The sequence below is a fragment of the Oryctolagus cuniculus genome, chromosome 2 (assembly GCF_051225735.1).
Source record: "Oryctolagus cuniculus isolate XC-2025 breed Fujian yellow rabbit chromosome 2, ASM5122573v1, whole genome shotgun sequence".
NCBI classification, from domain to species: Eukaryota; Metazoa; Chordata; class Mammalia; order Lagomorpha; family Leporidae; genus Oryctolagus; species Oryctolagus cuniculus.
In genome coordinates, this window is record NC_142868.1 from 42,546,890 (window position 1) to 42,562,162 (window position 15,273).

At 40.7% G+C, this 15,273-nt stretch overlaps 1 protein-coding gene across 3 annotated transcripts in view; it reads right to left on the bottom strand.

The window, feature by feature from the left end:
* LRRC66 (leucine rich repeat containing 66) overlaps window positions 1-15,252 on the bottom strand; it is a 35,439-nt gene extending 20,187 nt beyond the window's left edge. Inside the window, exons 1-2 of one of the 3 annotated variants that reach the window (XM_070068208.2) lie at window positions 14,971-15,252; window positions 12,194-12,688 (exon numbers count right to left, since the gene is read on the bottom strand). In XM_070068208.2, coding sequence (XP_069924309.2) covers window positions 12,194-12,683 — 490 coding nt within the window. In that variant the 5' untranslated portion in view covers window positions 12,684-12,688; window positions 14,971-15,252. Of the gene's footprint in view, window positions 1-12,193; window positions 12,689-12,933; window positions 13,079-14,970 lie in introns of those variants that run through there. The other 2 variants (XM_089325422.1, XM_070068207.2) reach the window with 2 other exon arrangements.
* Window positions 15,253-15,273: the final 21 nt, after the last annotated feature.

The window sequence follows — 15,273 nt, forward strand, 5'->3', positions numbered from 1 at the left end:
CAAAAAGTGACCTCAATTACTCCCTTAAGAAACTTTGAAGAGTGACTGAAAGTGAAAGTAAGCAGAATAAAGGAAATAACAAAGATCAGAGAAGACATAACTGAAATAGAAAATGGAAAAATAACAGAAAATCAATGAAATTGTGCCGGTGCTTTGAGATGAACAAAAAAGGCAATTTTAAAAAATATAGCCATGCTGATCAGATAGCAGTAATGAGATAAATGGTATTACTACAGAGTCCATAGATATTTAAATTACAATGGAATATCATGAATGAATTTACGTCAATAAATTTGATAGCTTAGATGAAATGGTCAAATTTCTTGAAAGATACAAACTACCAATACTTGGCTCAAAATGCAATCAATATTCTGAATACCCCAGCAACCAGTTAAAAAACTAAACTGTAGTTAACTTCTCATAAAGAAAACTCCAGGTTTAGATGGCTTCACTGGAGAATTCTACCAAACATATATGGAAGAAATAAAACCAGCTATGAACATATCCTTCCAGAAAACTGAAGAGGAAGGAATATCTTCCAATTCATTTTATGAGAGCTGCATTACTCTGATACCAAAGCCAAATACTGATATTACAAGAAAACAACCCAATATTCTTCATAACCATAAATGCAAAATACGAACAAAATTGAAGAAAATTGAATCTGACACTGTATGAAAAAGATAATACATAATGACTAAGGAATGGAATTTTTGTTATTAATATTAGAAATTTTATGTAATTCTTCATTTTAACAGATTGAAAAGAAAAACCATCTGACAAAATCCAACATCTGTACCCAATTCGGAGCTTCTATGAAAAACCTGTAACTAACATCACAGTGGAGGAAAGGCAGATCCCCAGGGCTACAATCAGGAACAAGTCTCCTTCACTGCTCCTAGTCAGCTCTGTACTGGAGGTCCCAGTCAGTGCGACAATGTGAGAAAAAGGCACCCAGAACAGAGGAAGAAGTAAACCGCCCCTATGTACAGAAGCCACAGTCATTTTCATAGATAATCTTGTAGAATTTTAAGACCTGATGGAAACTAAGAAGTCTGGCAAGGTTTCAGGATAAAAGTTGTCAGTTGTAGTTTTATATACCAGGAATGCAAAATCTGAAATTGGGATTTTAAATATAATTTCATTTGAAACAACATCAAAAACATAAAATGCACACAAAATATGTGTGATACATGTTTACTGAAAAATCCAAGATGTCATTGAGAGAAATTAGAGATCTAAATAAGTGAAGAGATAGCCTGTGTTCAAATATCAGAACTAGCAGTTGCAATGATGCTGATTCTAGTCAAACTGATTTACAGGTTCAACACAATCCAAATTAAAAAAAAAATCCCTGAAGGACTTTCTGTAGAAATTGACCAGCTGACTCTAAAATTCATAAGGAAATGAAAACAACCTAGAAGAGTTAAAATAACCTTGAAAAAGAACAAAGTTGGAAGATTTACATACCTGGCTTCAAAACTGACTACAAATGAACAGAAATCAGGATACTACAGGGGCTGGCACTGTGGCCTAGAGGGTAAAGCCACTGCCTGCAGTGCCAGCATCCCAAATGAGTGCTGGTTCAAGTCCCAGCTACTCTACTTCGGATCCAGCTCCCTGCTGATGCCATTTGGGGAGTGTACCAGCAAATGGAAGTTCGTTCTCTCTCTCTCTCTCTCTCTCTCTCTCTCTCTCTCTCTCTCCCTCCCTCTAACTCTACCTTTCAAATAAATAAATAAATCTAAAAAAAAAGAAAAGACACTCCAGTATTGGAATCAATGTAGATACAGAACTCATTAGGAAAGAATAGAGTTCAGAAATAGCCCCTCCCATACTGGTTTTTAACAAAAGTGAAAAAGCAATTCAGTGATGAAAAGATAACCTTTTTCACAAATGGACCTGGAAAAACTGCCTACCTGTCACCCTTCTATGTGTTACTTGCACTACACACAAAAATGAACTCGTGGGGCTGGCACTGTGGCATAGCAGGTAAGCCGCCTGCAATGCTGGCATCCCATATGGATGCCAGTTCAAGTCCTGGCTGCTCCACTTCCCATCCAGCTCTCTGCTAATGTGCCTGGGAAAGCAGTAGAAGATGGCCCAAGTGCTTGGGAGACCCGCATGGGAGACCCAGAAGAAGCTCCAGGTTCCTGGCTTTGGATTGGCCCAGCTCCCGCCATTGTGGCCATTTAGGGAGTGAACTAGCAAATAGAAGACCTCTCTCTGTCTCTGTCTCTGCCTCTGTAACTCTGCCTTTCAAATAAATTAATAAATCTCTTTAAAAAAATGAACTCATAACTGATCATAAACTTATATGTAAAACCTCAACTTATAAAATGTCGATAGAGAAAACACAGTAAAATCTTTCTTTGGATTAGGCAAAGATTTCTTATAAAAGACACCAAAATGCAATCTATAAAATAGCAAGTTGATGAATCAGACTTCATAAAATTTTAAAACTTCTGATCTTTGAAAGACAGTGTTAAGATAATAAATACTAAAACTGAAGACCAGGAGAAAATATTTAGAAGCGACACTTGTATCTAGAATATGTAGAGAACTTTCAAATGTCAATAATTTGTAAAGCTTTTATATGAGCCAAGGACTTGTAAACATCATCAAAGATAGACAAATGGCAAACAGGCACACAGAGAGATGCTCAGTACCAGTATTTAGCGACCCCTCAATCGCACAGTGATCTATACCACTGTGCACTGATTAGCATGACTATCATGAAAAATTTAACCACACTTGGAATGGGTGAGGATGTAGAACAACTGAAATTTTCAGAAAATACTAACAGGAATTTAAAATGGCGCAACCACTGTGCAAAACAATTTTGCAATTTCTCAAAAAGTTAATATATATGCTCAACATATGACACAGTCATTCTAATTCTAGGTTAATTGCCCAGTTAAAATGGAAGCATATGTCGCCACAAAGATTTTATTATTTTTAAAATGTCAACGGGAACAGTGGTGATGATTATTCCTTCATCTCTGCTATCAGTCAGATTTGTGTCTTCTTTCACCAAGGGGGCAGACTAAGTCTGCTTTAATTTTTATTATTTCTTCTTGCTTTTGGTTTCCAGTGCTCTTTTTTCTCTAATTTCCTAGGGTGGAAACTTAGGTTACTGATTTTAGATCTTTCTTCTTTTTTAATATGTGCAATTTAATGCTGTAAATTTCCTTCTGAGCACTGTTTTTATTGTATCCCACAACTTTTAATAAGCTGCATTTGGATTGGCCTAACATATTTTAAATTACTCTTGAGACTTTGACCCATGTATTATTCAGCAATATGTTTTTAGTTTCCAGAGATTTCAGAGTTTCCCAGTTCTCTTTCTGTTACTAATTTCTCATTTAATTCCACTGTAACCTGAGAACTTACATTTTCTGATTTCTATTTTTATAAATATGTTAAAATGTGCTTTACTGCTCAGAATATGGTCTATCTTGGTAAATGTTCCATATGAGCTTGGGAACAGTATGTATAAGGGTATATCAAAAAGTCTGGTGAAATGGAATTAAAAAGTAAGTTTATTTTGGTGCTAATTTTTCTTTGAAATCCATGCCTGGTTTTTTAAATTTGCAATTCCCATGAACATTTCGAAGATCTCTTAGATTCTACTGTTGTTGGGTGGAGTATTCTGTACATGTGAATTTGATTAAGTTTGCTGTGTTAGTGCTATTTAAATCAATTCCATCCTTAGTGATCACTTGCCTGACAGGAAGGCTTTAAAGTCTCTAGATGCAGAGTGGACTTGCCCATTTCTTCAGTAAGTCCTATCCGTTTTTTCTCCTAACATATTCTGATGCCCTATTAGGTGCATTTATGTTTAGGATTATTATGTCTTCTTCAGTAAGTGGCAATCCTATTGTTAGGTAGTGATTTATTTACACCTGATCATTTTCCTTGTTCTGATAACAGGTTTGTCTGAAATTAATGTAACTATTCCACCTTTCTTTTCACTAGTATATATTTAATGGTTTGTCTTTCTCCATCCCTTTCGCTAATAGCTTTATTTCTAGTAGACAGGAAAAAGAAAAAAAGACTAAATGTCCTTCAACAGATTAGTAAATATCCACACAATGGAATTCTACTCAGCAATAAAAAGGAACAAACTTTTTGTATTTTTGACAATTTGGAAGAATGTCAAAATAATAACTATGCCAAAGGAACTCAACCAAAAATAAACACATATATAGATTCTCCTTAACTTATGATGGGGTTGCATTCCAATTAACCCATCATAAGTTGAAAATATCATTAAGGCAAAAGTATATTTAGTACACCTAACCCACTGAGCATCACAGCTTAGCAGCGAGTGTGCTGTAGAGTATCAGTTGTTTCCTGTTGTGATTAACAGTCATCACTGACCCACTCACCATAGCAAGAATCTGACCATGTATCACCAGCCCAGCAAAGCTCAAAATACAAAATTCAAAGTACAATTTCCACTAAATGTGGCTCACTTTCACACCACTGAAACGTTGGAAAGATGTTAATCATAGGCTGAGGGCTGGGCTGTCTGGATTGTTTGGTTCCATTTATATGTTGTAGGATACAAATGAATCTGTAGTGACAGAAAAGAGATCAGCAGTTACCTGGGATCTGAGAGAGGGCATGGGTGGGAAAGACAGATTACCAAGAGTACCAAGATTACCAAGAGGCATGAAGAAACTGATGGTGATGGGCAATTCATGACCTCGAGGTTGTGATGGCTTCAAAGATCAGTGTGTGTCAGCCAGAGGACAGATCAGAGTGCTCAGAGAGGAAGAACAGGGACCCCCAACATCATACACAAACAGGAAGAGTGATACAGAACAGCCAATGTATGTTCTGGACTTCATATAAACTCAGAATGAACACTTATCCTGTACCTTAAATCAAAGAAATGACTGTTGCTGGCGCTGCGGCTCAGTAGGCTAATCCTCCTCCTTGCAGCGCCAGCACACCAGGTTCTAGTCCCGGTCGGGGCACCCGATTCTTCCCAGTTGCCCCTCTTCCAGGCCAGCTCTCTGCTGTGGCCAGGGAGTGCAGTGGAGGATGGCCCAAGTGCTTGGGCCCTGCACCCCATGGGAGACCAGGAGAAGTACCTGGCTCCTGCCATCGGATCAGCGCAGTGCGCCGGCTGCGGCGGCCATTGGAGGGTGAACCAACGGCAAAGGAAGACCTTTCTCTCTGTCTCTCTCTCTCTCTCACTGTCCACTCTGCCTGTCAAAAAAATAAATAAATAAAAAATAAACAAAGAAGTGACTGTTAGAAATGGGGACAGGATACAGAATCAGAGACTCAGGACAATTAAATAACACTAAAGGGGAACTAATGTTTTCCGAGCACCAGTTACGGACCAGCAGCACTATGGGGGCTGGTTTCCATATATCATCTGATATCTGTTACAGTCTGTGTACATGCTATCCCTCGCCCTTACATTAACCCTGGGTATGTAATTATACCCAGCTAAAGATAATGACCAATAGCTTGTTTATGGGTTAGATGACTAGTGTAAGGTCAACAATGAGTAGAATAATACAAGAGTCCAAAAAGAAACATAAAAATAAGTAAGGGGGCCAACGCTGTGGCCTCACATAAGGGCACCAGTTCAAGTCCCAGCTGCCCCACTTCTGATCCAGCTCTCTGCTATGGCCTGGGAAAGCAGTGGAAGATGGACCAAGTCTTTGGGCCCCTGCACCTGCGTGGGAGACCTGGAAGAAGCTCCTGACTCCTGGCTTCGGATCAGCACAGCTCTGGCCATTTCTGTCATTTGGGGGGTGAACCAGTAGATGGAAGATCTCTCTCTCTCTCTCTGGCTCTACCTCTCTCTGTAACTCTTTCAAATAAATAAAATAAATCTTTTTTTTTTAAAGTAAATAAGAAGGATGGGAGCAGAACACACCTAAGCATGGGGCGGGGGTGGGGGAGGGTCCTGAATGCAGAGTTGTGAGGGAGTCCTCTTCCTTGTCTCCCCTCATAATACCAAGCAGAGGTCCCCCAGAAGAAGGCAAACTTCCGCTGAAGATGGGAATTAAGACTATGAAGTTCAAAGTCTCGTAAGTGACAATTTTTCTTCCACCTCCAATTTTAGAAAATTAAGATCCATTTTTCTGCAGGAACTAAGGGTGCAGTCCTTACAAATGAACTCATTTGTGTAGGGTTTCTTAAGATGGAATTGGGAAATTTGAGTAAACTCTTCCACGAAACTTGACTGCGTTTCTCAATGGGGGAAAAGTCTGTTTTGTTTTTCTTTTTTAAAAAAATGTGGCTGAGTGAGTCAGCATTCAGGGGCATTCACGAGTGTAAGCGACTGTGAGCTGCACTAATGGCTGAAACTTGGGCGTCAGAAGGTAGATTCTACGTTTCAAGAGGCGAGGTGAGGGTTGGGAGGAAACCACGGAGGAACTTGTGTGGAAACGGACTAACTTATTGAACAGCTCTCTGGTGGTTTCATAGGCCACAGCAGGTACCATGTGGTTAGCCTTTGCACTCAAGTGACCAGAGGCAGTTTAATTATTTCCAAGAAATGACCTCAGTGTCTGCTGGAATGCAAGCCACAGCACCAAATGCCATTGCCTGCACTGCCGGCATCCCATATGGGCGCTGGTTTGAGTCCTGGCCACTCTGCTTCCCATCCAGCTCCCTGCTAATGTGCCTGGGAAAGCAGCGGATGATGGCCCAAGTCCTTGAGCTACCGCACCCACATAGGAGACCCAGATGAAGCTCCTGGCTCCTGGCTTCAGCCTGGCCCAGCCCCAGTCATGCAGTCATTTGGGGAGTGAATGAGTAGAAGGAAGATCTCTCTCTGTCTCCTCTTCCTTCTCTCTATAAATTTGCTTTCAAATAAATAACTAAATCTTTAGAAAAAAAGAAAACAGGCCACAGAGGGTATGTCTGGGCTTTACACCACTAAATACTCTTTCTGGACTATGAACTTCTCCAATTCTCTCCCATAAAACAGTCATATCCAGGGGTTACGCTCCTAGTCCAAAGATGATTAAGAATTAGAAGCGTCTACAATTGGTCTGGATATGTTAGTCATAAGGTCAGCTCTTATTGTGGTCCAATATAGAGGTGAGCCAGATTCCTTGGCTTAATGTCCTACATACATTTATTTTCTTTTTTAAAGATTTATTTCTTTGAGAGGCAGAGTTAGACAGGGAGAAGGGGAGGGGGAGGGGAAGGGAGAGAGGGAGAGGGAGCCGAAGGGGGAGGGAAAGGGGGAGGGGGAGGGGGAGAGAGGGAAAGAGAGATGGCTGCAATAGCTAGAGCTGGGCCAATTTGAAGCCAGGGGCCAAGAGCTTCTTCCGGGTCTCCCATGTGGGTGCAGGAGCCCAAGCACTTGAGCCATCTTCTACTGTTTTCCCAGGCCATTAGCACAGAGCTGGATTGGAAGTGGGACAGCTAGGACTTGAACTGGCACCCATTTGGGATGCCGGCAATGAAGTTGGAGGCTTAACCCACTACGCCACAGCACTGGCTCCATATTTTGTTTCCTTAAAACCTGTACTGGTTGGGGACATTTTTATTATTAGTATGGTGTTCCCACAATCCACTGGCAAACAGGATGAAATAATGTATAAAAGAATACAACATACCTTTGCTTTTATAATGCACTGGTTATAGTTTTTTAAAAAAATCTATCAGTTTCAAATTTCAGATATTACATCATTGCACCTAAACACATTTGTGTCTTGGGTTCTGGAGCTTAGTGGGTTAATGTGAGCTGCTGGCATCTTGTCTGTCAAACTAACTGGATTCCCATTAAGGCTCTGGTCTTGATACATTTTGAGTCATTCTCCGGGCACTCTGATAATACTGCTTGATGAAGACGGGACAGTTTAACCAGAGACTGACTGATCTCATGTTGAAAAAATACTAAAAATTTTTTTTCAAGGGCTGGCATTGTGCCATAGCGGGGAAAGCCACTGCCTGTGATCTCTCTCCATCTGTCCCCTTCTCTCTCTGTAACTCTGCCTTTGAAGTAAGTAAAAATAAATCTTTTGAAAAAGTTATTTTTCAGTTATTAACACTATACTCTAAAAGTATGGGAGGGGGACCGGTGCTGTGGCATAGCAAGTAAAGCCGCTGCCTGCAGTGCCAGAATCCCATTTGGGCACCGGTTCTGGTCCCAGCTTCTCCACTTTTGATCCGGCTCTCTGCTGTGGCCTGGGAAAGTAGTAGAAGATTGCCCAAGTCCTTGGACCTGGGCACCCACGTGGGAGACCCAGAAGAAGTTCCTGGCTCCTGGCTTCGGATCTGTGCAGCTCCAGCCATTGTGGCCAATTGGGGAGTGAACCAGCAGATGGAAGACCTCCCTCTCTCTCTCTCTCAGCCTTTCCTTCTCTCTCTGCATAACTCTGACTTTCAAATAAATAAATAAACAATAAAAAATAAAAGTATGGGAGGAAAGCAGGACAATTATTAAGGTTGAGTTCACAGCTCGTTTGTTTTGTAAACTGTTGGCAGCACCTCCCCTGGGTGCTTTTCCAATGCAAAGCTTGTTGATGCCATCACAGCTGACTCTGAGGACAAAGACTAGCTGACATGGGGTTGGTCTGTGTGATATTTCACCTGTACAAAAGAGGACTTTCCCGAATGTGCTATAGACAGACACCCCTTACAAATACATGGGACACTCATCTAAAATCATACCAATGAGTGCTAGCCCAGATTTCTTGGCTGGTTCTCATTGATTATGATCTAGATGAGTGCCAGCACCTCTACCTAGACACACATAAGTTTCTGCTCATGAGTTACTGCATTGACTGCAATTGCTGTTTAACATTTTAAAAGCTAACTGTAGAGTTTGACAAAAACAAATTAATTAGCTGTTTTGAAGAATGATTTTTCTCAATTTATGCCAAGCAAGTTATCAAAACTAATATTTGTAAAGTACGAGTTTACAGAGTACTTTTCACACATTCTGATTGCCACACTCATTATACCAAACACTGTCATATTCTTGAGATACATTTCCATTTAGTTCTCACAATTAAGTAGATCTTGTAGTACCCAGACGTAAAGGAATCCAAGGGCAAAAAGGCCAGAAATAAAGTGGTACCCCAGGCAGCACCTCTCTCCCACCAATTATTTCCACCCAAAAAAGGATTTCAAAGACAGACATACTCATGCTCAGAAAATCATAAAATGGGAAGGGATGACCAAGGGGACTTGACCTGGCAAAAACTGACAGCCTCCAATGATTCCAGGGAAATAATTCATGTGACAAAATGCCATGGGTAAAAGACTCCAAATTATATCCAATTAGACTCATGGCTTACATTGGACATCCATCATGTATCTATCTCTTTCCTTTCACTATGGCTTCATTTGCTAAAATCCAGATAGAATTTCAGTTACAAGATTTGCTCATTTCACTTTTTTCCTTTGCAAGTTTAATATCATTTCCTGATATTTTGAGAGGCGTAAGTTTAACTTGAAACAGGAAGTTGGCCTGTATCTGCATTTACAGGGCTGTTTGGTCCGTAAGTGCACTGTATGAACCCTGACCCCAGTGAGCTCTGGGGAATTAATCAGCCAGTACTTCTCTTACTCTTCTGGAGGAATAATATTTTGACATCTGCATCTTTTACTTCCTCTTCTCCTTCCCTTTCTGCTCATAGGGCAGAAGTAGGCTGTGTGTTCACTGTCCCAGAGACAGCACAGGGCAACATGGAAGGCAGAGGAGCCTACAATTCCGCAAGTTCAACCTCTGGAAGAAAGGAATTACACACACACCCATACACATGCACAGACACACACACACCCATACACATGCACAGTCTCACATACACACACACATACACACACAGTCCCTGGTGCCTTGTCAGGGTGTAACGTATGAGAGCTTGGTACAAATGTGGGAAAAGGCAGAGGAAAGCTGATGAAAGACTGCTGTTAAGTACCCTACAAAGCAGCCCCTTAAGGGGGGACCAGAATCAGAAAGTAGTTAGTTTGTTACAGACTAAAGGCACTTATTTGCCTAGTACACTTGACTTTGTGGAGTGAGACTCATGTCTACCTTACTAGTTAGAACATGTTATGTCATATAGATATATACACTGATACTGATATTCATAAAAAGAAATGGCTTAAATGTTGTTTGATTTCACTATGATATATATATATGAAAACTCTTCAACCACTTAACATATTTATGAGATTACCTAATTATATAAATATTTACAAAATATTCTGTGATATGAAAATACAAACTATGAATTATGGACAATATGATCTAATTTGGAAGAAAACTGTACATATAGGCAAAGAGAATAAATCTGAAGTATATATACTGCATGAATAGCTTTAATTTGTTCCTTTGAATTTTTCTTCAGTTCCTGAATGTTCTATAAGTAACATGCATTCCTTTTGTAATAAGAACAGTAGAAAATAACATTTGCACTCACAGAATAAAATGCAATCAACTTACACTTTACACTGCAAATACCACATAGAACTTTTAAGGAAAAGGTCAGGGAGAGAAGACTTGCCCCTTTCTCTCACAGTTCTGCCGACATGCGGACTGCAACAGTCATTTCTTTACCGGCTTAGCTATTCTCAACAACATGATGCTTCAGGACAGAAGCCCAAGAAAGAGTAAAACTCAAAGTAAAAATGTAAAGAACTGGTAAATAAAAAAAAACTAAGTGTGTTACCTGGGATAAAGAAAGAAGACACTATCCAAATGCTTTTTTTTTTTTTTTTTTTTTTTTTTGGTAAGCATAGTGTCTTATATAAAGTAGGTGGTTAGCAAATAGTGAACAAGAGTAAAAACAAACAAGGAAAAGAAATTGTCTAGTGCTCTGGAATATAAAAAGGGCAAAGCAAATTTGCCTTGTAAACTTGAAACATTTTCAAAATAACACTTGGTATATTAGCAAAGAAACTCTAATATGTAGACCTGAATATCAGATAAGAATTTATTATAATAGGAGGACACGGTGGGTATCCTGTTAGAAACTAGGATAAGCAATTCTGATTTTGATTTGATAATAAGAAAAAGTTTACATACTTAATATATAAAATTAACCTACTTCTGATCTACAGTTGGAAGACAACTAGATAAGTAGAGGCAAAAAGCATTCTACAATGGTCAAAATTATAAATATGACAACATATTTAATTTGAATTGTTACATATTAAAAGTATCTGAGGGGCCGGCACTGTGGCACAATAGGTTAATCCTCCGCCTGCGGCGCTGGCATCCCATATAGGTGCCGGTTCTAGTCCCGGCTGCTCCTCTTCCAATCCAGCTTTCTGCTGTGGCCTGGGAAAGCAGTAGAAGATGGCCCAAGTCCTCGGGCCCCTGCACCTGCGTGGGAGACCCAGAAGAAGCTCCTGGCTCTTGGCTTCGGATTGGCACAGTTTCGGCTGTTGTGGCCATTTGGGGAGTGAACCAACAGAAGGAAGACCTTTCTCTGTCTCTCCCTCTCACTGTCAGGAAGACCCTTCTCTCTGTCTCTCCCTCTCACTGTCTGTAACTCTACCTCTCAAATAAATAAATGAAATAAAAGTATCTGAAACAGTTACTTCTCAGTGCTTTTCTATATCAACAAATATATATAATTTTGTAGATAGTTATTTAGCACTTAAATATTTCTTAATGTCTCTTGAAAAATCTATAGAACATTGATGGAAGTTATGGAAGATTAAATTTCATTGACTGTGAGTTCTATGTGTAACAACTTCCAATTCTGCTAAGAAACTCATTATTTTTGCACTGATCAAATTGCTTCCCTTTCAGTTCTTTCCTTGAAACTGAAGAAATTATATGGAATTCTTATTGACATAAAACTCTCCACATGCTCATTGTTCCTCTGTCTACTGCATCTTTTTTTTTTTTTTTTTTTTTTTTTTTTTTTTTTTTTTAAAGAAGCAGAGAAAGAGCAAGCGAGCTAGCAAGCACATACTCTCCTCCGCTGATTCTCTCCGAAATGCTTACCAAATTGGGCTAGGCCAAAGCCAGAAGCCCAAGACTTATTCTGGATCTCCTACATGGGTGGAAAGGACCAAAGTACTTGAGCCATCACTGCTGCCTCCCAGGGTGCACATTAGCAGGAAACCGGAGTCAAGAGTGGGACCAGGACTTGAACCCAGGCACCCTGATATGGGATGTGGGTGTCCCAGCTGGTGTCCTAATTGCCAGGTCCAACATCTACTCAACTTCAGCTTTTAAAGCTGTACTTACCCGTGGGAGTGTTGCTGAGCTGATTTCTTTGGAGAATTAGCACCTTTAGAAATGGAAGTCCAGCTCTGAAGCTGCTTCCGTGGTGTCTCACCCCAGAGGACGTGGGGCTGGGCAGACCCCACGAGATGGAGCGGATGGCATTGCTGCTGAGGTTTAGTATTTCCAGGGCGGGTGCACACCTGAGGGGGCTTAAGGCTGTCTTCCAGAGGAGACTGTTACTGAGGTCCAGGTGTTTTACCTTCCATTCTTCTTTTCTCCTGTGGCACTGTAAGAGAACTCTGAAGAAATTGAAGCTGACGTCCACTGTGGCCGCTGTCTGCGATCCCTCAGCAGGCAGGTGATGGTTTCCAGTAAAGGAGCAATTTGTCGGAAGATATTCATTCCACTGGCACTCAGAACTGAAAAAACTACTGCTCTTCCTGGATGGCTCTGTCTCTGTTCCAGCAACCCCAAGAACTATGACTATCACTCTGAAATAGAGGCTTTTCATAATGCCTGGAAATAGGAAAATGAATTGACTTACTCAGAATAACTTATGTAAAAACTAACAGCAAAGAATCAGAAAATTGAATTTTCAATGAGGATTTGGAAAAGTTCTCTTGTCTTGATTGCTGATTTAAGTGAATGATTTCTTAGACTCCAGCTACCCAGTTATACTATAACATTTTATTTACGTTGCACTTTAAGCAAAGTCCCTCCCCCCGCATTTTTTAGAAAACTCATTCTCACTTAGGTCTCACCTCCGCACCTGGTTTTCCTGCATCCATCCACCGTGCTGTCTGCCTCTGAGTGCCTGAAACCTCACAGGGATTACGGAGGTGTGTGTGTCTCTGCCAGTCATTAATGCTGAGCAAAGTCTGTTACGCTTATCTACAACGCTGTAATCAGTCATGTGCTTTATTGTGCGATGGCATGTATTTGCACTACACTGTGAACCTCCTGTAACTGTCTGAGTGGAAAGTTCAACTCCTAAGAGGGGCTTGTTTTTTTTTTAATGACTAGAAGAACTACAAACTTCGGCTCTGTGGCTTTTGTGACTTTTCCAATCATTTAAATATATACAGCATAAGTAAAATACTAAAAATGAGGCTCTGTCTCAGAACCAGGAAGATGTCATTACAATACAAACATCAAGTCTCTTTTTCACCAAAAATTCTTGGGAAGCAATTGTGAATTTTAAAACAACTATATGTAAATAACAATGGAAGAATGCATACACAGGGCAGATTTAAAAGCACATGGATAATGTCTCTGATCTAAATTTCATTCCAAACCAGAAAGCGTAGAAGTCATCACATTACTCTAATGTACGTTCATGACAATCGTCCCTTCCTTTCTGTTCTAACGGCACTGCCGTAGTTTTCATCACTGTAGTCTGACGCTAGGATGGCTTCACTGATCCTTCTGCCTCTGCCTCTTGCCCTTCCTTCTTCTTGACCCATCCGAGGTGATTCCAAAGGATTATTTCCCCTAATACTCCTTGCTTCAGAACCCTCCAGGGGTTCCTTATTGCCACCAGTCCCAGTCCCCAAGGGAGATAAGGTGGCACTCAAAGCCATGTGTTATCTAGCTAGCTTCATGAACTAGTGAGATAAGATGTGCCTTTGGGCACAAAACAAAACCAAAAAACTCCGTATCTGTATTTCTAATGCTAAAATTTGATTGTAGTTCACACCCAATTCCAAGTTCAATGTGTTGTTTACTCTCAGTTCAACTTGTAGATATCCCTCCAGATTCACCTCAGATCCTGGCACCTGAGACCCCTTTTCCTGCTTTAGCCTCTATTTTTTGTCTTGGTTTGCAGAACTCTTTGAGTAAAGAATAAATGAATGAATGAACACTAGTAACATTCAGTTTGAATGTGAATACTGTATCACGCACGGTTAGCACCTTGCTTTTTGTCCATTTTTTAATTCCCCCAAAGAAGATAAGGACCAGGATACATAAACTCCATGTTCTGTATTTTAATAGTCTGCAGTCTGTCATGAATAACATTTACAGTGTAAGCTTTAAACTTGTTCCTGACAAGGTCAGTTCTCCCATATTTTGAAGGGCATCTAAATTCAGGCACACACAGCCATGAACTGCAAAAGGTGCCCTACGGCGTGGAAGTTACTGGTTTTTGTAGTGTGCTCCTTACACCGTGCCAGAAATTGAATTAATTTGCCCAGTGAGAAAGATGTTTGTTTCTACACAGCTGGAATCACTTGATATGCAGTTGTACACCAAGCCAATGTAACATCAGCAACAAAAACGACAGTGTTCAGGTAACTGGAAACTAGTTTCTCTTAAAGAGACAGAAGTGAGTGATTTTAAAACTTATGCCCTGGTTCTCTTTAAGTTGAAGCAATTTATGTAGTAACTAATAGATCTGAGTTCAAACAGCTAGCTAAGGATAATCTGACACCTTATAGTGAATGGTCTCCATTGTAAAGAAAAATGATTCACATTATACACAGGTTTATATATCCTAATTAAGAAACCACGGGGAACTCCAGAAAAAGCCCCCAAGGAAACTGGAAATAATTAAGTAAATGTAAATCCCCAAATGGACATATTCAAACTCAAGTTCCAGTATGATGAAGCATGGAGTTGTTTGTCTGTCTTAGAGAGGGAGCGAGAAGGCAACAGAAGAAAAGCAGAAAGGAAACAGAGTTTATTCTTACATAAAACGAAAGGGAAATTGGCAACTCAGAAAGAAAACAGCCACAGAGGCGGTTTTTGGCGTTGACAGAATGTGTAAAGAACACAGGAATGATGCTGCATCCGAGGCGCACCTTGCGTCTGTGGGTCCCAGCAGGTGGGTCTGGATCCCAATCAATCCAGCCTGTACCTTGTGTCTGTGGGTCCCAGCAGGTGGGTCTGGATCCCAATCAATCCAGCCTGCTGGGGATTTCAGACCTTCGCCTTGGTGGCTCCACCCAGCCAGCCTTCGCCCCGCCCTGTGGCACACCTTCACCCTTTCACCTCCGGACGCCGGCCCCTGGTGCCCATTCCCCGGCGATGCGGGCAAGGGGCATTCCACAGTGCCCAGGGAGGAGCCCCAGCACACTGGGGATGCACAAGTTCTAGGATTCCAG